The sequence below is a fragment of the Eubalaena glacialis genome, chromosome 16 (genome assembly GCF_028564815.1).
Source record: "Eubalaena glacialis isolate mEubGla1 chromosome 16, mEubGla1.1.hap2.+ XY, whole genome shotgun sequence".
Classification (NCBI taxonomy): Eukaryota; Metazoa; Chordata; class Mammalia; order Artiodactyla; family Balaenidae; genus Eubalaena; species Eubalaena glacialis.
The window spans coordinates 12,121,626-12,144,763 of NC_083731.1; the positions used below are offsets into that span (position 1 = coordinate 12,121,626).

General features: G+C 51.1%; 1 protein-coding gene across 2 annotated transcripts in view; it reads left to right on the forward strand.

Annotated features, from left to right (window-relative positions):
- The window catches only part of STK24 (serine/threonine kinase 24), a 103,727-nt gene that overhangs the window by 24,183 nt on the left and 56,406 nt on the right, over positions 1–23,138 (forward strand). Inside the window, exon 2 of one of the 2 annotated variants that reach the window (XM_061171271.1) lies at positions 20,014–20,244. In XM_061171271.1, coding sequence (XP_061027254.1) covers positions 20,014–20,244 — 231 coding nt within the window. Of the gene's footprint in view, positions 1–20,013; positions 20,245–23,138 lie in introns of those variants that run through there. The other variant, XM_061171272.1, reaches the window with a different exon arrangement.

Consider the following 23,138-nt stretch of genomic DNA (forward strand, 5'->3'; position numbering starts at 1 on the left):
GTTCATCTGGGATAGAGAGCTGCGTGGATGACCTTACTAGATGTCCAGCGGTAAACCATCTTGATGGAGATCCTTTAAAGTTCTGCCTATTAGTTTTTGTTTGTTTGTTTGTTTTTTTGGCTGCACGCGGGCTTTCTCTAGTTGCAGTGGCCTCCTCATTGCGGTGGCTTCTCTTGTTGCGGAAGACGGGCTCTAGGCGCTCAGGCTTCAGTAGTTGTGGCACGCAGGCTCAGTAGTTGTGGCTCATGGGCTCTAGAGCGCAGGCTCAGTAGTTGTGGCGCACGGGCTTAGTTGCTCTGCGGCATGTGGGATCCTCCCGGACCAGGGCTCGAACCCGTGTCCCCTGCATTGGCAGGCGGATTCTTAACCACTGCGCCACCAGGGAAGTCCCTGCCTATTTGAAGCTTCCTTCCACAGTGTTTGCTGATCACAGTTTCCCGTTGGCGGGAGGTTGCATGAGTCATGAGTCATTCCCGTTGGTGGGCTGAGAAAGCAGGAACCCTGTGCTCATGGGGCCTCTGATGCTCCCCCCCCCCGGTTCTGTTTTGACCTGGCCTGGTTCCACCTGCCGCAGCTTCCTTATGGCAGGGACCTGCAGAGGTTGCCTCCCTGGTCCCGTTTGGAGAATTGAAGGACTGTTGAAAAGGAGCTAGCTCTGGAGTCTGGAGTCTTTGTGCATCTGGACCAAATCCTTTTTGGGGACACATCTTGATTATTCCAGCTCGGTATTTCCAGACTTAGCCCGATGGGGGCTGGCTGGCATTTCCCCCTCAGCAGGGGCGGGGTCCTGGGTCGTGCGTGATTCAGTGATGTCCCGGGGTGCCGCCTGGCAGGGCAGGGTCTGCTGCTCAGATCGCCGACCTCCTTCCTCTGCACGTCCCCTCCCACAGCAGTCAGAGCCCCTTCTGGGGTCCCCACCCGCACTTGCCCAGCCTGCTGTGGGTTAGGAACCCAGGTTCTTGGCCTTCTGAGAGTGTGTTGATCGTGGACCAGACTGTTCCGTGGGAGAGCCAAGGACCCCCTTGTGTGAAGAGCAGCACGTGCTAATTCAGGCCTCCGGATTCATGACAGCTATTTTTGTGCTTAGAGGCCTTTTTTTGCTTCATGCTTCTGGAGGGTTGAGGTTTCTAAACTCTGACCTCTGAATCAAAGCTGAGCTACTACACTTGAATAGCTGTGTGAGCTTCAGTTAAATATATGCATACTTGCTGGCACACTTCAGCCTGGGAGCGAATTTGTTGCATTGTTCATCTGATTTGCCCTTCAAGTGTTTAGTTCTCTTTTTGTGGATGCTCAGCTCTGTGGGGTCCCTCTGTGGAGGGATCTCGGTGAAGGGGGAAGCTCTGGAGGAGGGCATCACCGGCACTGCTGCAGAGCAGTGCCGAGGCCGTCTCCCACTCCTTTCCCCGTGTTGGCATTTTCAGGCCCAGGGTGGCTTCGGTTGGGTGGCTTTCCCCTACACTCTGGCTGGAGGGTCTCAGATTTTGTTCTCTGTCCTGTTATCTCCACAACAAACCCATTCTTGTCAGGCTGTATTTTAACAATTTTGAGTTTGGAAATTATGGGGTCTGAACTTCAACTGAGTTGTTGCAGCCATAGAGTGAGTGTTAATGCTTGGACACGTGGATGGGGAAATACAGTAAAAGACAAAGACTTAGAAGGTGAACTCTCTTGCCAACTTTCCCAGGGGTCTGCATTGCTTCCCCCTCCATGAAAGGAGGATTTGATACAGAGAGGTGTGGTGGAAATTAGGAGCCAGGAAGCCTGATAATTTATTAATCTGAGGCATGTGACGTTTAACATCTGTCTCTTAATGTGAAGTCAGTGGACTGCCTTGTACATTGTTTCCTGGATCTAAGAGGCCAGCTAAATGATGGTTTTCTGAGAAGTAGGAAGAGATAGATGGGTGTGAGAGATTACCATGTTACCAGCTGAGCTGAACCCAAATCTGCAAGGCTGGCTCAGTTTTAGTTACCATCAGTAAAATGCAGGACTGGGAGAAAGTTGGAACCAACCTTCAGGTAGAGGTATTCCTTTTTTTTTTTTTTTTGACTGTGCAAAGGATGAGTGTATTGTTTTTGTCAGTTCTTTGCCCTTTATCTAATAGACAGGAGAGACTTGGCTGGAACAGCCCTTACTCAGCTGTATTTACTTAGGTTTGCACACCTTCCAAAGGGTTGCTTATTTCAGTCCCCATTTACAGAGTGGTCAGCACTGGGGCTGGTGGATTGTGGTGCCGGAAGGGAATAACTCACGAGAGCCGGTTACCACGTCCAGAAAATGATACAGTCCTGTGAAGGCCTTGTCTTCAAGCTGGGATCAGAAATAAGAAGTTATAAATGGCCTGTAATCCTCCCTCTCTTCAAAGATTGGGAAACCACAGCACAAAGGTTATTGCCCACGATCATAAAGCAGGTAGGTGGTAGGGCCAGGCTTTGAACCCGTTCTCCTCTAAAGGCTACACCCTTAACTACGACACTCCACACACACGAGGAAGTGTGTTGTGTTTCTAGGTCTAAACAGCAGATGCTGGTATTGCTGAGACCTGGGATTAAGTGGGACACGCCACGTGAATTCCAGGTAGCGTGCAATGTAGCAGGCAGTACGTTCTTACTCATTACTACTACAGTACTAGTACTAGAAAATAAAATCCTGCATTTCTATTGAAACGCCCTCCTGTCGGGTGCCACTCGGTAGACAAATGGTATAGAACACAGGTGAGTCAGAGCTTCGCTCACAGCATTTAATTCCCCTGGTACGCTTATTAAGTTGGCTGCTTCTCAATCAGAAATAACAAATCTTTCACTTAAGAATTATTTTAAATTAGATTATAATTTTCCCGAACCTCACTTGTTTGAAATCTGATACTTAGACTGTGCTCTTCTCTACTCACAGCCCCAGAGGTTTTTTGTTCTTTTGCTATTACGGAGACATAAGGAAAACACTTTTTCTTTTTAAACTTTGAACAAACATTGCACTTCACAGATAGTTGGTCAGGATCCATCTTGAAGTGTCGGGGTCACGTTTGATCTCGAAGCTTCATGGACACGTTGGCTAGTGGCCTCTACGGGCCGTTCCACTTGGGTGCTAGATTGGGTGGAAGAGCAGACGGGACGTGGAGCTTTGGTAAATCATGAAGTTATGGAAGAGGACGAAACTTTGCTTTGTTTTTCCAAAAGTTATTCGTTCCTTGGACACTGAGCACTCACCACATGCCAGGAGTCTCGCAAGGTGTTGAGGTAGGGTGAGCCGGGTGACGTCTTTGCCTTTCCTACATGTCCCGCAGTCACTGGGAAGACTGGTGAACGAAGATACGCCATGTGTGGTCTTTCTGTTAAACAGCTTTGTTGTGGTATATTTTACGTGTCATAAAATGCCCTCCTTCCAGGTGTACAACTCAGTGATTTTTTAGTAACTTTACCGAGTGGTAAAATCATCTCCATAAATTAGTGTAGAACATTTTCGTCCCTCATGCTTTTTGTCTCCATTGATTTGCCTTTTCTGGGCCTTTCATATCTGTGGAGTCATACAGCATGTGGTCACTCGTCACTGGCTTCAGGTTCATGACGTAGCTCGTGTTGGTAGTTCGAGCCCCTTTATTGCTGAATAGTGTCCATTGTAAGGATGCACCACATTTCTCTGTCCTTTCACCAGCTGATGGACATTGAGGTTGTTTCCAGTGTTTGGCTGTTATGAGTAATGTTGCTACACACATTTGTGTGTATGTCTTTGAGTGGCGTGTGTTTTCAGTTCTCTTGGGAGTGGAATTGCCGGGTCCTATGGTGGTTTTATGCTTAACTTTTTGAGAAATTGCCAAACTGCTTTCTGAAGTGGCTGCACCATTTTCCATCCCTCCAGCAATTTAATATAGGAAGGGACAACATATTGTGGTTTTCATAGATTTTACTGCTGCTTCCTATATAACATGGATATGTTACATCGATATGGCAAAATGGAGAAAAGCAATCTAATAACAAAAAGGTTACAATACAGTATTTACTCTTTTGGAGGCATTTGAGTGTTAGAGCCAGCTTAACTCACCCGTGGAAAAGGTGTGTGCTTCAGGGCGACACGACTGGAGTGAACAGGGTGGAAATGGAAAATTGTGTACAAAGTGGGCAGCAGGCTGAGATAATAGAAACCGTTTGTCCTCTCTGTTTTGTTTTGGTGGAATAACTCTCTATGTAAGTTTTGGTTATTAACCCATTTCTTTCAGTTGTCCCCCTGAACCGCAGCCCTGGACTCCTGTGTCTCCTCCTTTAGTTTTCCTTATGGTATCTTCCAGAAATCCTGGCAGATTTTGAGAGGGCAGAACAAAGTGATATCTTTACTGTGGTTTTCTCAGTAATGATGAAATTCTTTCACCTCAGTTTGGGTCTAATTAAGGAGCAAGCAAGAAAGAAGGGATGCCAGGGGCCGTGTGGGAAAGAGATAATGAGCCTGGGAGGTTAGGTGGCAGGTGGGCCACTGTGGGAAACTCACTCTAGAGCGATGATTCCAGCAAAGGAGTGTTCCTGTAGTGTGTGTGCGTGTGTGTTTGTGTGTGTGTGTGTGTGTGTGAGGGAGAGGCAGACAGACAGACAGACGCTGGGAAGAAGAGAAGAAAGGTCCACAGAGGCGGGAGATGATGAGACCGGGCAGATAAGATGGGCTGACACCTCTCCCCTGGAGCTGAAGGTCAATTTAAGGTGCAGATAAGCCACTGCTGAGGAAGGGATTAGCAGTGGCCCTAAAGCAGAGTGATGGCCCAGGTGGTAACACTTCTCCCTTTGCTAAATCCTGAAGTCCACTGTGATGCTCTGGAGGACGTTCTGGAAGTGATGAGAATTTGCTGATTCCCTGTGGATTCGTGACACTGATGCAGGGTGACAGAAAGCAAGTATCTGTTGTGGTGGCGGAAGCCAGGATGGAGGCTGGGTGCAGGGGTAGGGTCGGCTGACTGTGAACTTGAGCTGGACCCTGAACTGAGTGGAACGATAGGCACCTAGTCCTTTTGCATGGATTAACTCATTTCACCCTCCCACAGCCTTTGATGTAGGTGCTCTTTTTACCCCATTTACAGAAGAGGAAACTGAGGTCCAGGGCAACTAGGTAGCTTGTCCAGGGTCGCTCATCAGATCTGGGAATCAGATCCAGGCAGTTTTGTGTCGCCCCTCCACTCCCTAATGTTTCCTACCTGAGAGGCAGCGCTCCCTGTGGGAAGGCCACCGGCTGTGCTGTCCAGGCGCTACCTGCTGGGGAGGCCGAGCAGCCAGTGCCCAGCGGGTTCTTTAATCTGGAGGGGGTCTGTCTGCCTCCGTTCTGCTAAGGTGGCAGCTGACATTCATTGAGGGTCCCCTCCGTGCCAGGCCCTGGCCTGTTGGAAATGGGCTCCTTCTTGCAGGAGGGGAGACCAGTGCGCACAGGGCACTGCTCAGGGCCAGTGGTGCAGGCACCAGACGTCAGGCTGCCGTAGGTGGAAGATTGTCACTCCGGCCTGACGCGTGCGCCTTGTTATGAGAGCGTGTGCGAAGACCAGTATCCTTCACCCTTCTCGACAGTCTTCGTCCCTGGGAGGGCTGGCTGGAGCCCTGCCTGAGACCGCAGTCACAGCTCTCCCTGTAAATATCCTTAACAGCTAGCACGTTCCGAGAGCGGGAGTTGGGGGGTCTCGCGTCGGGCGATAGAGAGAACAGGGGCTTTGGAGCTGAGCCCCAGCCTCCGGCTCTGTGTGCCTGGGCCCGTGACATACAGGCCAGGCCTCCGCTTTCTCATCTGTCAGGGGAGGTGCTGCGCTGCTTTCTCCCCCTCCCTTCCGGCAATGGGAGGGCGGGGCGGGCGGAGGATGGGGAGGCAGTTCTCGGTTCTGTGGAGCGAGGCGGGCAGGTTATTTGGGCGCCGTCTCGGTGGCTCCTGTGCCGGCGCTGGGTTCCCTCGGTGGGATCCGGGTTACTGGTGTGGTCGGCGGTGGACAGGGTTTTGCGTATTGGCCAGCTCGATGGTCTAGCGTGGGGATGGGCAAGCTACAGCCGCCTGTTTTGGTTGGCTTATGAGCTAAGAATGGGTTTTTATGTTTTCAAGTGGTCGTTAAAGAAGAGGGAGGACTTCCCTGGTGGCGCAGTGGTTAAGAATCCACCTGCCAGTGCAGGGGACACGGGTTCGAGCCCTGGTCCGGGAAGATCCCACATGCCGCGGAGCAACTAAGCCCGTGCGCCACAACTACTGAGCCTGCACTCTAGAGCCCGCGAGCCACAACTACTGAGCCCGCGTGCCACAACTACTGAAGCCCGCACGCCTAGAGCCCGTGCTCCACAACAAGAGAAGCCACTGCAATGAGAAGCCCGCGCACCACAAGGAAGAGTAGCTCCTGCTCGCCGCAACTAGAGAAGCCCGTGTGCAGCAACAAAGACCCAAGGCAGCCAAAAATAAAATAAATTAAATAAAATAAATTAAAAAAAAAAAGAGGAGAAGAATGTGCAGCGGAGGCTCTTGGGTCCACAGAGCCCAGGGTGTGTGCTGTCTGGGCCTTCAGAGGTGGGGCTGGCCACCCAGCCCCAGCCCTCCCAGGACGGCACTGCACAGCTGCCCGGGTGCGGTTGTCTCCCTGGTGGACACGGAGCCACAGGACTGCTGTGGAACATGGGCTGGCTAACGCTGAACACAGCTCATGCCCTCTTGCCGCCCCTTCTAGTGGTAAACGGATGCTTAGTGGACCCCGCACCCCACAAGGGGCAGCAGGAGGCCTGCCTTCCTGTTTGTGACAAATCAACCTTGTCCTTAGCTTTTCTATTCCAGCCATTTTCCCCGATGCCTCTAAAAGCTGAAGGATTTTCAGGTAAAGGAAATGTGATTCTTGATTGAAATATACAGATGCCCAGATGTATTTGTTCCCTGACACTCACTGTCGTTACTGCAAGCTTTTATAAAATAGGTACAGGAAGGCGAGTTGACCTGCAGGGAATTGGAGGTGGCATCAGATTGGTCTCCTCGAGCTGCTTGTAGCATCCCAGTGCTGTAACCCAAGGCAGACGGTGCCACCTCGGTTCATCTCCTGTCAGGCCTCCTGCCAAGCCAGCAGCTTACACACACTTTCCGTTTAGAGGCTGACCCATGATGCACAGGCAGAGTGGGGCTTAACCCCCTGCCGCTGGCCGCGGGGGACCTTGTGTAAGTGACCTGCCCTCTGCACCTCGGCTTTCTCAGCGGTGTCATGAGGATCGCGGTCCCTTTCTCCTGGGCCAGCTGTGAGGTCCACAAAGGAGCACGTTTGAAAACGGCTTAGCACGAGCCTTCGCCTGGAGGAGCTCTTGGAAACGGGAGCTGCTGCTCTTTGTCAGTGCGTCTTCGCACAGGGTACGGTGGGAATATTTTCCACGGCTGGCTTGTTATTTGCGTTTTGGTTTTAATAAAGGAGGTGCCAGGGTTCATTTCTCAATGAGCTATATATAATTTATTTGGAATGCACTGCGTAGTTTTCATCAAGTGCTTGCCCAGCGAAACCAGCCTGATTTTGCTCTTTGCCCTGACATCTGGGCCTGCTCGTCACCTCCAAGGAACCCCGGGCCTTCATCTCCCAGCCAGGGAGACTTTCCCTGAAGAGAAGTGCACCCACCATCCACTGCGGGAGCCTGGCGGCGGCCACAGTTCCCTGCATGGGGACTGCAGGGTGCTGGGCTTGCCCCGAGCTCTGTGACCCTGGGTGACTTGCAGCCCCGGGCCCGTGGTTCCCCGGCTCGCTCTGCAGTCAGGCCTCGTGTTCCCGCGGGTGTGAACGAGGCGACCCTGCCGAATGTCCGGTGCAGGGCCTGGGAGCATCTGGTGCTGGGCAGGCGGTCGGCAGAATAGTAGCCAGAGCCTCAGAGCCTTCTGTTCAGTCTTGACCCCGAGTGAGTGAGGGCGGAGAGCCTCTCCAGGCGGCCTTCCAGCCTGGACCCTCACCTCGAACACCTGGAGCACGTGCTGTCCCCGGGGTGGCTCCTCTCTGACCTCTGACCCCACAGAGCTCCGGACACCTGTTTGCTAAGGCGACGAGCAGATGGGGGCCGGGGGTGTTTATTAGATACTGAGGCCAGAAACAAGAGATTCACTGGGGTGGTTGCAGTCAGTTTTTTCTCATTTTTAATGCTTTTCTAAAAATTGTGTTTTCTTGTTAAGTAGAGCAGTTTCTACCTTAAACATCCATATAAAAATGAATAGAATGCTCCTACTAGGATTCCCTAAATATTAAGGACAAGAGTTTTAGGAGAATTTCTAGTTATTTGGGTATGTAGGTCTAGACATAAATTCATAAATTTAACGGTTTCTGTTTTTGTCACGCATTGTAGAATATTTATTCAGGTGGATTGAAACACAGGGGTATACCATGGGGGAAATGAATTTACTGAGCGGGATCGTGGGGCGTTTGTCACGTGCCTGCGAGCACGCGGGTGAGAGACTGAAAGTGCTGCTTAGAAGAGGCCGTGATGGACGTGGAGACGGGCCAGGAGGGGCTCCCGCCGCAGTGAGAGGAGGTTCGGCGTGATGCGCAGGAAAGCCTGTTTCTGTGTAAACCTGGGGTTTAGGCCTCACACTTAAAAATGACCTCTGGTCAGCTAGCTAGGAATGAGACTTCTTCTGAAAGACTATTTGAGGATAGGAAAAATCTGTTAATTCCGAGCTAATTGGAGCCATCTGCTATTTAAAGAGCTTTATTTGGTACATAAAGGTTTTTCTTTTGGAGACCTTAAATCAGCCGACTAGTTAATGTAAAACAGTTGGGGCTGGAGGCGGAGAATGGGTGTCCTTGGTCAGGGAGGTAGGAGAGGAAGGGGTTGGAGAGGAAAAGACTAGAAATGTGAGCTTGGGGGGGGGGGAACACCCTGCCCCCTGCTCCGACGTGATCTTCCCAGGTGAAGAAAAGCAGGTGAACACGCCAGGTGGCCTCCCAGACCAGACCCCTGCTGTCAACCTTGGCCGCACGTTGGAATCTTCGTGGGTGGGCTTAAATAATGCTCGGGCTGGGGTCCTATCCCCCGAGTTCAGGGTTTGCTGGTCCAGAGTGGGGCTGGGGCACAGGTGGTCCTGGCTGGCATGCAGCCCTGCTGGGAACCGCCGACCTCCCGCCCTGGGGCCTCCCCTGCGCCCGGCGGGGCCCCCAGGGGGCTGCAGCCTCTCCCCCGGGCGCCTGCGTCCCAGTGGCTTTTGCTCCCTTCCCGGGAGGCTGAGGAGACGGCAGACACCTCGGGTGGTTCCTTCTTGCTTCTGGTCGAGACGCTGCCACGTCCTTGGTGCCTTTGAGGGGTGCGGGCAGACTGAGGAGGAGCCCGTAGCAGCTCGGCTCCTGCCCCTCGGGGAGCCCTGGGTCCCGAGGCAGCGCTGGGGGTGAGAGAGAAGGTCCTGATCCGAGACCTGCTTACCAAGTCAGAGCGAGGAGGAGCTCCAAGTTCCCCCGTTCTGTTTGTGTCCGGCTGTGCCTGCTGGGGGGAGTCACCGGCCATCTGGGGGGCCCGCTAATGGGTGACCCTGACAGATCCCCGATGGCAGTAGTGTGCGAGGGGCTTCGCAGGCCAGGGGGGCGCCCGGGGGGCCCCCAAGTTTCTTTGTGCGCTGCTTCTGGAGTTGAATGGGTTTTAGATGGTGCAGAGATTGCTGGTTATAGGATTTCTGGGCAAATCCCCATAAAAGGGTATTTGGCTTGTTGGGGGTCTTTTTTTGTTTGTTTATAAACTTTGCATTGGCCATGTGTGTGTGTGTGTATGTGTGTGTGTTTGTGTATTCCTGTATGTATTTTATAAAAAGGGCAGCTTGATTTTCAGGTGGAGGAGGTGTGGGAAAGACCCTGATAAAGAGTGAGCTTTAAACTTGTTAGAATGAGAGAAAACCCTTTACAGGTTAATAGGCTTGATTAGACAGATTGCCCAATTTTAGTTTGAGTACAGAATGCCTCTTGAAAAGTAATGGTTAGATTAAACCGATGAGACAGGTTTTCAGGGCATTTTATTTGCGTCTAATTAGCTTAAAGATATTTATGGGAAGAATAATTTGTATTAAAAAAATAGGAATATAAAGTTAAGCCATACTCTAAAATGACAGTAGTTTTTAATCTCGTCAGGACCGTGTTGCGTTGTGTTACACATGGTTCGTTCTCAGTAACTGTTTCGGCCAGTGTTTTAGTGATTTCTAAAAATGTCTTCAAAGCCGAGTGCTGTTTTAAAGGTGACCTCGCTTGGCCTTGGATGTGCTTTCTGAGAGTCAGCGCACGCCCTGCAAGGTAACACAGCCGCCATCTGCGCTCTGGGAAAGGGTTTGCAGTGCACCTCGCTTTCCCCTCTTACTTGGGCTGATTTGATCCTCTGACAAACCTGTGAGGTAGATAAACACTTCAGGCATCCTTGTTCGGTTTTACTGAGAAGTTAAGACCTTGCCCAAGGTCATGCAGCAAAGCGTTACAGCAGGGGAAAAACCCAGGTCTTGTGTGTCTTAATTTTGTGCTCTTTCTATTGTGTTTTTCTGTCAGAACTTGGGAGGCAGTTGTCAACATGCTCGCCCTTTGGAATCAGATGGCCCTGAGTTCCATTTCAGGGTCTGTCACGTGCGCTGTGTCCTTGGACAAATCCCATAACCACCGTAAGGTGGGGATGACACCTCCTTCAGGAGGGCATTCAGAAATGGTGGTCATCTTTCTCATGGCTTCATTCCACCCAGGCCATGTCCAAGACCAAAGAGTTTCACGGCTTCCAACTGCACCTAAGTTGTGACCTGGGGGAGGCCAGGATTTTGCCAATCTAGCTCGTTTATGGGTGTCAGCATGCAGCTAGCTGCCTTGTGCATTCGAATCTTCTGCAGGTTGTTTTGCAAGGTGATCTCTTAGGCTCAAGTTTCTGCTCAGAAACAGTTAACAGGATTCTTCTTTCACAAACTAAAAGTATGTGTTTCTGTACAGGAAGCATGTGGTCCTCTTGACTCGCTGGTGGGGTGTGCTGTGTGCCCCAGGCCTGTGCTTTTCACCTCCTGCCTTCTTTGCTGTAATTCTCCCTGGGCTTGGGCCTGCTTTTCCTATTCTATTTAAAATCCCTTGTGCTCATCTAGCTTGAGTCCCTTCTCCTGAGGCTGCCCATGGAGTAGAGCCTTCATTCCTTCTCTGTTTTAAGGGATCTAGTAGTCACCGTTATAGAAAAGTTAAAAAGGGAGGTTTATAGAACACTTGGAAGGTTCTCACAGGTGCAATCTTCTTTTTATTTATGGCTCCTAGCATCATTTCTTAGCCCTGAGAGCCTCATACTTGGGCAGGGTGGGGGTCATTGCATCCCTGTGGCTCAGTGCCCTCTCTGGAGCCTTGTGTTAGAATCCCACCCAGGCCACAGGGCCCTTGGGCCTCCCTGGCCAGTGGTTTCTTTAACCTGCACCACAGGTGGCCTCTGTACCTTAGGAGTTTTGCAGATGTTTCCTTCTCTCTTTCTGAGGATGCTCACTCAGGCCTCCTAGAATTCTCCTTGTTCCCTTCCTGAGGGAGAAAAGGCCTCGTTATTTTAGCTGATTTTAAGATAGTGCCATGGAGGGTGTGCTGGTTTGTGAGTCCATGATCTGGGTTTTACTTCTCGTTCTAGTTCAAATGAGAGGCTTCTATTCAACCTTGACCAAGTATTTTCAGAAAGAATAGCTCAGTATTAAGTACACACACACAAAAAAACTGCAACAACAAAAGTGGTTTTTATTTACTAAAGACTTACTGTTTAGCAGATACCATACGAGGAGCTTTCTTTATGTTCTGATTTTATCCTTTCAACATCCTAAGAAGTAAGTAGTGTTACCCCGTTTTACAGGTACGGAAACAGGCTGGGTGGTTCAGTGACTCGCTGGTAATTTGGTAGAACTGAGATCTGAACTTGTGTTGTTTGGACTCCAGGTGCTTATGGTTGCCTAGAGACCCGAATTTTTGTCAGATAATTTAAGTGTTCAGAAGGACAGCATTGAATCTCTCTGTTTGGTAGCTTATTGTTGTGGGGGGGGGGGTGCGGTTTCTAGTGTCTTTTCTCTCCAGGGCTTGTATAGCTGCTGCCCCAAATGATACTCTGCAGAATCAGAGCAGAGCATCTGGTGCACACTGGGTCTCATAATTTGTTTAGGCTGTGGTTGCATTTTCCTCATTTCCTCCACGTAACGCTCTGAACTTTGGCTGGGTTTTTGTTTTTTAAAATTTTTTTTAAAATTTGTATTTATTTTTGGCTGCGTTGGGTCTTTGTTGCTGTGCGCAGGCTTTCTCTAGTTGCGGCGAGCGGGGGCTTCTCTTCGTTGCAGTGCGTGGGCTTCTCATCGCGGTGGCTTCTCTTCATTGCGGAGCACAGGCTCTAGGCGCGCGGGCTTCAGTAGTTGTGTCTCGCGGGCTCTAGAGTGCAGGCTCAGTAGTTGTGGCTCGTGGGCTTCAGTAGTTGTGGTGTGCGGGCTCAGTAGTTGTGGCTCGCGGGCTGTAGAGCGCAGTCTCAGTAGTTGTGGCGCACGGGCTTAGTTGCTCCGCGGCATGTGGGCTCGTCCCGGACCAGGGCTCGAACCCGTGTCCCCTGCATTGGCAGGCGGGTTCCTAACCGCTGCGCCACCAGGGAAGCCCCCTGGGTGTTTGGTTTGGATTACAGTGTTTGCTTTTTAAGGGGGCCTGGGTGTTGACTGCAGGCACCCATGCTGCTCGCCTCTTTGCTGGGTTAGGTTGGCAAGATTGTAAGATACATTCTTAAGTGGTAATCATAATCTCGGGGGGGGGGAATCATCTGTAAAATGTTAATACAGTTTCAACCAGTGGCGTAAAGATCACGCTGTGGCAAAGAGGAGCCCTGGAGCCCCGCTCCCTTTGCTCAAGGGAGTCATTAGGGTTGAGAGGGTATGAAACAGGAAATGGGAACTTTTCACCTATAACAGTGAATAATAGTGGCCTCTTTGGGGCAGAAGAAGTTCGAGTAGAATTACCGCAGTCGGGACGCAGAGCTGTTCGCGGCCACGTGGAACCTCCCCGTGTTGCCCCTCACTCGTCGCCCCCGCCCCGCCCTACAACCACGCGTCTGTTCTCCACGCCTCTAATTCTGTCGCTTGGAGAATTCTCTGCGCGTGGAGTCATTACGGTACGTAACCCTGCGTGCTCGGAGACAGTGTTAGGAAGTTGGGTGAGGGGAGGGTAAGCGGGGTGGGCAGCAGGAAGCGGAGATGGGAAGGGGCTTTTGCGGTTCAGCTTCGCGGCCAGCGAGTGTGACTTCAGTCTCTAGACGGCGTGTTGTCCCGGCTGCTTTAGGCAGTGCAGGGAAACCACGCGCTTCGAGGAAGCCGCTTTCTGCCCACAGGGTGTGCAGGGGCGTCTGGGGTCGGGGCAGCTGGAGGCGTAGCCGTGGCCGCGGCGGGTGGGTGAGGGAGGGCCGGCGGGGCGGGGTCAGGCCGGTGGCGGGGGCCGCATGCAGAGACAGTTGGGAGGTAGGGGCAAGAAAGCTACTGCGGTGCAGGCGTTTCCAGCTTTGGGAATGGAAGACAGTAGTAACACTGTTAACGGCGGGACCACGGGGAAAGGCTGGGTGGGAGAGTCGGGCCGATGCGGAAGGACAAGTCTGCGGTAAGCTGCCGGCCCATAGCGCCCGCCTGTGTGCCGGCGGCTGCCCGGGCAGGTGGGGAGGGCGGGGCTCTGAGGCCGAGTTCAGCTCCGAGTTCAGGAGGAGAGTTCTGTGCTTCGCTGGGGATGCTTGCCAAGTTCAGAAGAGGGGAGGGGCCACACCTGGTCCAGACCCGGCTGAACCCCGGTGCCCTCTTGTCTGTTGCTTCGGGGATGCTGATGTGATGAGGCACAAGTATTAGAACACGGCAAACCTAGACAGTTCCTTTTTCTTTTCCTGGAGCTTGGCTTCAGCCCAGAGCGGTGTCGTGTGTGCAACTGTACGAGCGGTACGTCTGAAGCTGAGGACCTTTGAAAGTCGATTAGTGATGCCAGGTGCATTTTTCCTTGCCAGAAGTGATCAAAAGAACACAGTAATAGCTGTTCAGGTTTAAAAATATAAAATACTTAAGTCATCATGGAAGTATTTTAATGAATTCTTTCAAAGGATTATGAAATAGGCTGAAGTATTGTAGAAGCCTGAGCTCCAGCTGGGCAGCTCTGGACCATCTCTCGGGAGGGGGGTGGAGTTGGGGGGAGCAGCCATCACACCCTTGGATTTCCGCTTCTCAGAGGAATCGGAATCCTGGAGGTTTGGGGCCCCTTCCCTGTGCTGCGTGGCACTGTGACAGCTGCTTCTGCTGTGCTCATGCCTGTTCATTTCCTGTTTCTGGGAGATCCCAGGCTTCGGGGTAGCCTGTTGCCCCGAAACTTCCATATCACAGTTAGTGAGAAAGGTCTGTGGAACTGGTGATTCCAGGTCCCCTGGGCACGTTCCCTTGGCCCTTCAGGTCTTCCCACGATCCTGAGCCAGTGAAGGCTTTCCTGGGCTTGATGGGGAGGGGGCTTGGGAGCATTTTCAGAGCCCAGACCTGTGCCTGGGCCCCCTGAACTGAGGGAAATGCATCTTCTCCATATTTTGGTCAGTTTCAAGGACCCTGACCTTAGGATGATTAAGTGTAACAAATGCCCTGGTTTTTCTCAATCTTGAAATTAAAAATAAACAAGAGGAGGTATGAGTGTATAGAAAGGCTCAGAATTTAGCTGACTAAAGTTTAAAGAGACAGATGGCCTGGAGTTGTCATGATGAAAAGGGTGATGAAAAAGACAAAATAAAGCCACAAGAAGTAGGAAAACTAAGTGTCATACGTGTCATTTCCTGAAAATTTTCACTTAACCTCAAGGCTCCCCCAAATGGGAAGTTGGGCTGTTTCTTGACATAGGTGGGAAAGGTTTTGAGGGATATGGAAGAGACATGAGTAGAGAAGAGACATCAGTATTTGAGTGCCTTCTTTTATAGACAGTGCCCGGGACACATCCCGCAGTTGGTGGGTGCCAGATCCCCACTCTTAGTGGCAGTTAATCTGGAGAGATGCTTCTGTTGCTGTTATTTCTTTCTCTCTCCAGCCCTTCCCTCGGGAGAGGAAACACAGACCTAGATGTTGAGTAGCTCGTGGGGTCACACAGGTTAGTGAGCGTATTCATGAGACTCACACCTCCCCCTCTGCCTTAGAGCGTGATCTCCTGGCTCAGTGCGGGAATGAGAAGGTTGCGCTGGGCATCTAAGTGATGTTCTTTAGCGACTGGTTCCAGACCTGAGGAGTGGGATGTGCAGGTAGCATCCAACCCCACCCTTCTGGTCCCCCAGCTTATTGCCCTAGGAGAAGGGAGTGGTGGGGGAGGGTCCTGGCCTTCCCCTGCCCAGAGGAGGCTGAGCCTCTGCGTGCTGACTCCTGCCCGGGAGCCGGTTGCCTTTCAGGCACGTGGGATGGATGGGTGGGGTGAGGGGCCGGCAGGCCTTTCTAATCTTGGACGATGACCAGTGCTTGGTTCAGCTTAAAGCTTTCTGAAAAGAGAATTCTCAGGATGGTTGGTAGGATGGCACCTTTCCTACCAAGGAGATCTTCTTTCCTCGGAGAACAGATTCTGGCAGCAGAATCTTGACGTTCCTTTGCGGACTAGGTCATCTCTGGCATTGATTTCCTTACCGCACTGCACGGGGTTGCAGTGCATGGTGATGAACTTATGCAAGAATTGCCAAAGGGCGAGGACCCTGCTTGCTTGGGGCCTGCCATCACCATCTTGGCAGATGGCGCCCTTCTTGCCAGGGGCGGGTTTTATTCCGGTTTATAGCTGGTAACACAGTGGCCAAGAGCATGGAATGCCACACTACACTTGAGCAGATGCGAGACAGAAAAACCGCGCTAACGTCACAGGTGTGGATGCCGGGGAAAGGGCTTTGGGGAGGATGGTCAAAGCAGTATAGTGAAAACAGCTGTCTTCTAAGCTGTTTTAGACCCGGCAAAAGGAAAATTGGGCAATTTATTGAAACGAAACACTCCTCTCCCGAGTATAGAACATCTGTCTGTACCCTGCCCTCAGGAATGGACACTTCTGTCTGGCAGTGATCGGCGATCTCTGTTGAATTCTGTTATCTGTTGGGTGACAAATTCCCCCCAGAATTTTGTGCCTAAAACAGTAACGATTTAGTATTTCTCATGAACCCTTGGGTTGACCTGGAGTTTTCCCTCAGGTCTCGCTTGGACTCATTCACTGCCCGTGGTCGGCAGGAGAGCTGCTGGCCTAGGGTCAGCTAGGACGCTGGGCGTCCCTCTCCGTGTCTGCAGTTGGCCCGCTGGGTGGCTAGGGCCTGGGTTCTTCTCCACAGTTCCTCTCCAGCAGCTGGCTCCGGCCTCCTTAGGTGTTGATGGAGGTGAAAGCTGCAGGGCCTCAGGCTTAACCTCGTAAATAGCATAGCATCTATCCCAAGGCCAGACCAGATTCAAGGGGAGCAGCAGGCAAAGTTGAATAGGGGCCTGGGCTTGGGGATGGGTTATTTACTGAAGCCATTACTGTAACAGTCTCCGGGTTGGCCTTCTGGTCCCAAGGATTTCTGTCCCTCCGAGCTGCGGGATACGCTCCTCTCCTCTCGTCCCGCCCTCCCCTCCGGGTACGGCAGTGGCCTTCAAGTCTGCGCCCGCCCGCCCCAGGTCAGGGCTGCATGTGGACTTGCTGCCGCATTGCAGCTCCTTGGGGGTGGCTTCAGTTGATTCAGAGAGCCGTGAATTGAAAAGAGACACCCCACAGCCCATGGAGAGACGGGAACGAGGTAGCTGAGGTAGATGATCGTGTTCAGAGAGAAGCAGTGAGTAGATGGTCCCAGCAGTCCTGCTGTCCGGCTGTGCCGTCACGGCCTGTGCCGGGGCAGCACCCTGCTTCTAGCATCCACTTTTGTACCAGTTCTCTGCTGGGGTACAGTAACACACCAACCAGAACTTGATGGTTTAAGACAGATTCTGTGGATTGACGGGATTTTGGCTGGGCGCTCTCTTGAGGCTGCTCTGCTGTACTGGGGTTCAGGCTGGGTGACCTAGGCTGGCCTCGTGCACGTCCTGGGCCTCAGCGGGGATCCGTGCAGTGGCTGCGATGGACCTCCCACCGCACGCTCACTCCCAGCCTCCCCAGCCCTTTGAGGCCTCAGCTCAGAAGTCACCACCTTCTGTGGGTTAAAACATGTGACAAGACCAGCCCACATTCAAGGGATGGGGACAGAAGACTATTCCTTTCTTGTTGGAGGAGTGCTGAAGGGGTGTGGATTCAGCCGGGATTCATTGGCCATTATTTTTGTAACAATCTCCCACACTCTCATCTCTGACATGGTAGGGGTTTGGATACATTCTTGTTGGCTTTGTTTTAATTAACTCCCAAAAAGGAACACCACTGTTTTTCTCAGTATGGGGGTGGGGCAGTCAGTGCAGGGGTGTCAGGTCAGCTGACCTAAAACAAGCCTCATTTCAGTGGCACATCATCTAGTCAGGGCTGCCTTGCTTCTCCCCACGGGTCTGCTAAGCAGTAGTTCTCAAAGCGTGGTCCCCAGGCCAGCAGCACCTGCATCACCTGGGCGCTGATACTTGGCTCCCCCCAGATGCACTGCCGCAGGCCTCCGGGGGCGGGGGGCGGGGAGGCGGGTCTGATAAGCCCTCCAGGTGATTCTGATGCGCCTGAGAGTTGAGAATCACTGCTAATGGGAGTTCAGGTGGCTCTGACCGCCTCTTCCTTACCCTTCCAACCAGTTCCCCCAACCCAGGCGCTCTGTCTCCCTGAGTCAGCGTGTTCTTTGGGTCGGTGTGAGGCTGTGGTTTTCTTACTGCTCAGGGGACACCTGGGGACCATCCGTGGTGTGCCCAGGCACACAGGTGGAGAGGAGAGTAAAATGTGGTTCCCGAATGCCCTCAGCGTGGCGTGCAGCGTGGTGAGGGAGGCTGTGTGCGTGGAGGATGGCCAGTTCCGAGGCAGAGATGACAGATTCGGTGCGTACAGGCAGAGCTTGCCGCGTCCAGGCCAAGGAGGTATCAGTAAGCAGTGGATCCTGGGAGTTAAAGCTCAAAAGGACTGCACCAGCAGTTTGGAAGTTACCACATACCCTATAATTTAGAAGTTTGTTTTCAAAGGTGCCTGTTCAGTGGGGGTCTTTTGAAAATATGGATTACACGACCCTCTCCTCCCCCCACCCTTTATGACCAGGTGAGTGTTTTGGGACCTCTAAGTGTCCCGGGTGATTCTTCACTAGCCAGGTTTGGGGAACAGGGTCCCAAACCCCGGGGAGAAGGAGGAGAGAAAGTCAGGAGGCCAAGTCTGGAGCCTCGGGGTGGCTGCCCTTGATGGTGGCCAGACCGGGCGGGTCTGCGCCTGAAGACTCTTCTGGAACCAGGGAGACCGGAAGAGGACGAGTGGGGAGTAGCGTCGTAGATGCTGAGGGGCTGGCAGGCTACGGGGGGCCGACCTCCTGGAGGATCCGATGCCAGAGCAGGAGCCAGACTGTGACGGTGGGGAACGTGGGGGGGACGTTGGGGAGGAGTGAGCGGGGAGGGCGACCTGCAGCAAGGTGGTGGTGGGTTTTCAATGGGAGACACCCCAGCGTGTTGCCCAGGGCAGAGACAGGCAGGAGGGGCGCGTGGAGAAGGGGGTCGGGGATGAAGCCGCGTCCTGGGGGAGGGCAGGGTGGGTTTGAAGCTTCTGGGATTGGCCTTGAGAAGGAGGACCAGCCTTCCTCACCTTGGAGGGGAGGACAGAAGGGAAAGGGCATGAGAACGGGAGAGCCTGTAGCTGCTGGAAACGGACACGGCCTCTCGTGTCCCCCTTTCCTGGTCACCCCATTTCTCACTTTTCTCACGTTTATGGGTGAGACCTGTGAGTTTTCATGTTGTTCACTGTGCCATCTCACGCGGGGCCTCTGTGGTGTCCGTTCGCGTCTGTGTCACTGGGGCCCATTGTTCACGTGGGAAGGGGGCTGGTGGGTGTCAGTTCTCCTCGGAAGCACCACTGGCCGCTCTGTGGGTTCACCCGGGTCGGCAGGTTAGCGGGGCACCCGGTTCGCCCGCAAGGCTTGGTTAACCCAGTGCCACCCAGATTGCCGTGGTTCTGTGTCTGTGACCCCTTACGTTCTGTGGGTCCCTCTTCTGTGTTTGGTGTCCTTCCTCCTTCCACCCTCCTCCTCCTCCTTCCCGCTATTTCACAGGGAAGGTGTGTCTGTAGGGTGGGTGGCTCCCGGGCCTCTGCTGCCCGATGGGGCTGCAGGCTGAGCCGCTCCGCGTAGTGAGATGTGCAGCGTGCCTAGCTCTCCTCGCTAAATGTCAGCGTCACCCCTCACGCCCGCCTGGGGCCGACAGGTGCTGCCCATCGAGAACTTCTCTCTGGTCAGGGAGCTGTTGGGATGGGTGTTGGAGTCCTTACAGCTAAAGCTTAGGAAGTGTAGGCTGTGTGTGTTTTTCAGCTAATCACGTTGGTGGTTAAGAGCTTTTAGAAGCCATTTTCAAGGGTATGATGTTCACCTGACAAAAGAAAACAGGTTCCTTATTGTTTCCTGGATCTGGTTAAAATACTTAGGCCAAGGCAGTAGCTGTAAGCGAAGATGCGTGAGACTGTATTTGTTGGACACGGCCTCTTCTGAAACAGTTAAGTGAGGGCATACATTTTTTCCCCCCTGTTATATGAGGATGCTAGTTAACCTGTGTTTTAATATATACCTACCTAAATTAAGAGAATTGAGGGGGGAGCATGGGGAGAAAAGTAGAATTTTTGCTTAGACAAGAGTGATTTTTTCAATAAGTCCGCATGTCTAAGTGTTCTGGTATTTATTTACTTTAATTATACAAAAGCTGGAGCCTTCCCCAGTTTTTATAATCTAGCTGGGTCATTGTTTTTGTTTGCACACTTGCTGTGTTTCATAGTCTAATGTGCACACGCAGGTGAGATATAGAAATCTTTGTGTCCTGAATGTGAAGGCCTGTGGTCACCACAGCCTGATCCTTAAGTGAGGAAAACGTATCGGTCCTTGAAAGACCATGGTATGTATGTTATCAATACAAGGACGATGCAGTCATAGCCCTGTGAGTTACTGAAGTTTCCCTTCTTTTCCTTCTCTCCTACAGAACCTGAAAGCAGATCCAGAAGAGCTTTTTACCAAACTGGAGAAAATCGGGAAGGGCTCTTTTGGCGAGGTGTTCAAGGGCATTGACAATCGGACTCAGAAAGTGGTCGCCATAAAAATCATTGATCTGGAAGAGGCTGAAGATGAGATAGAGGACATTCAGCAGGAGATCACAGTGCTGAGTCAGTGTGACAGTCCCTACGTAACCAAATATTATGGATCCTATCTGAAGGTAAGGCTTAAAGATGCAGACGCGATTTTCCATCGTGCAGCACCTGACTGAGACGCGAGCCTCGGACGGGAAGGACTTCGATAAATAGCACAGCAGGTTTTCAGAGGAAGGAGAAGTGTTCCGACCTTTGCAGTCAAAACAACCTGTCTCTGATGGTTCTATCATCTTAAATGTCACTGACAGAATGTATTTTTGGTAAAAAGGGTTTGATGTTGAAAATCCCTTTCAAACAAGAAAGTATTTCTGAGTGAGACTTTGTCATCAGAAGTGCATTTCTTAAGCTATTATAACGACAACTACTCGTCAACTAATTTTAGTATGGTTTGTGATAAAAACTCAGGCCAACCTAAGAATATTAGTCTTTTGATATTTTCAGTTATCAAATGTGTTTTAATTTAGTGCTGTTTTGTTTTTTTTAAACTGCTGAGAATTGAGAATGTTGATTAGTGAGCTGGTTTATCTACATTTGACTTTGAAGAATTCTCAGTTAGTAAATAATTACTTAAATAGAGTAGTAGTTATAGTACAACACCACAGACTGTCCTTGATCTTCACGCAGTTCTTCAAGTGGGAAAGAATTGTATTAAAGATGGTTTCCCCATCCTGCGTGGAAGCCTGTTGTAGTCATCGTGCTCTACCGCTAGAAAAGTTTAAGATTGTCCCTTGTGTTTCAAGTTCCTTGACATATGCCTGTTTTACTGCACTTAGAAATGTCATATCTTTCAAATGGGGTTTTGGAAATCTTAAGAATTGGTGAAAAATTTTCTGAAACAATTCTTTGTGTAAACGAAAGCTTCACAGGTAGAAAGAACTTTTTCCTAAGGGAGGCAGCAATACGCCTGGATAATGTAAGACTAGGCCTCCTCCTGCCCTGGGTCCATCCTCTCAATTCTCCATGTCGTAGCCCTCCACGTGTTCTGGTGTCAGAGGGCTGGTGCAGGCTTTGATTTTGTGGAAATGTAATAATAAGGTGTAAGTGGGAGGATGGAACATTTGAGAACTGTTGATTCACTAAAATGAATATTTAAAGGAAATAAAAATTGGATGGTAATTCTATGTTTTTTTCATTGCCTAAAGAATGGCAGTATGTCAGAGGGCAAATGCAGCATTTTGAAAGGGGAAGAATAAGTTTCGGAGTCAGTTGTCCTGGACTTTGAGTTTTTTTAAACTTCTTTACTTCCTCATTTGTAAAATGGAAGATTATGGTATACACCTCGTTGTTGCAAAGATTAAATGGAATTGAGTATGTGCAAGTACCTGGCATGTAGTGGGTACTTAGGGAGTGTTAATTTCCTTCCTTAATCGATTGGGTTTATTCACATTTGTCTCTGACATTACCTTGCAGTGGAGGACGTGTCCACTGAGGTGGAAGCAAGGAGGAGGGAGGGTAGCCCACGGTAGCCATGAGTGTTACTGTGGGGGGGAACATCCAGCTTGGGTCTTGACCAGGCAAAAAGGGGAGCACAGTAAGCTTTGTCATATTCATGATCCAAGAGGAGAGCACCTGTGACTTCCATACGGGAAAGCAGAGGTCTTCTTTATGTTAAACTTCTGCTGAGGAAAAACTCAACAGCTGAAGAGACTCAACTTGAACTCTGTCTACTGTATCAGTTATCCTTTGTGAAATGACATCAGAATAGTTGCATAGTAAATTCAGAGTTAGGTTTCATGTGGTATGTTGGATTTTAATATGAATTATGGTAGTTTCGGCAAAGGAAGTGTGGAAGATCCTCACAAATTCTTGCTGACGTATACCGGCTAATATCTGACTACCGCGGAAGTTAAGGATCAGTGGTTCGCAGGTGCCTCCTTCAGCCTGGGCTCCTCAGCAGAATTTTTTACTGCATGGCGAGGTGATTGCTTTATTGTGGCCAAACGTCGTGTCACCTTGAGTGTACGTATCTAGAGATTCCATCTGGTATGTCCTGTCTTCCCTGAGTTGCTAACTCCAAGTCATTCTAACCTTGTTCTATAGTTGGCCAGTGAATTTATTTAGCTAACCTAATGTCAGTTGCTGGAATAAACACCCTAGGTTTTTAATGGCTCAATATGATAGAAGTTTATTTCTTGCTCACTCATAGCCCTGATCCATGGGTGGTTTTCCTCCAGGCAGTTACTCAGGAACCTAGGTTCCTTCTGTCTTGCGGCTGTTCCTTCCTTCCTCCACACGTGGGTGTGCTCGGCTGCCTTCAGTCAGCATGGGGGCGAAAACGGAGGCCCCTGAGGGGCGTTCTCATATACCCAGGCCAGGACACAGGGCCCCTTGTTTCTGCTCACAACCCCCGGCCAGGCTCGGCCACGCGGCCGCACCTAACCAGGAGGGGCTGGGAACTGCCGTCTAATTGTGCGCTGCACAGCAGAGCAGACGGGCTTGGTGCTGAGCTAGACGGTCCTTCCCAAGGCCACTTTCTCTGCGCGAGGGAGGTGGAGTGACCGCTGGGGTGACTTTCTCCACTGACTGTCCTCAGGTGGGATGAAGAGCTGTGATAATTTTGTCTATAGTGCTTTATGTATTTTACCAGGCAGGTTGTCCTTCAGAAAATGTAACTGCCTCAGGAATGCCAGGAATGATATCACCATCATGAAAAGCTGCCCTTAATTTCTTAAGCCTTTCTGTCAAATTTGATGAAAACATATGGACTGCTCTCGTTAAACAGTACTGGTAACTACCGTAAGTTGAGCAGGACAAGAGTCCAGACCCGTAGTTCTGCCCGTTCTTGGTGTGAGAGAGTTGCGCGAGATGCCTTGGCCCAGAGGAAGACCCTCAGTCATGAGCCAGAGGCTGTTTTCCCATCACCTTGGTAGCATTATGAAGTTTAATCAGTATGGTCCAAACTGTCAAGTAAGATACAAATTAAATTGACGTGTAAGATGAATGGGTCTTTGACACAAAG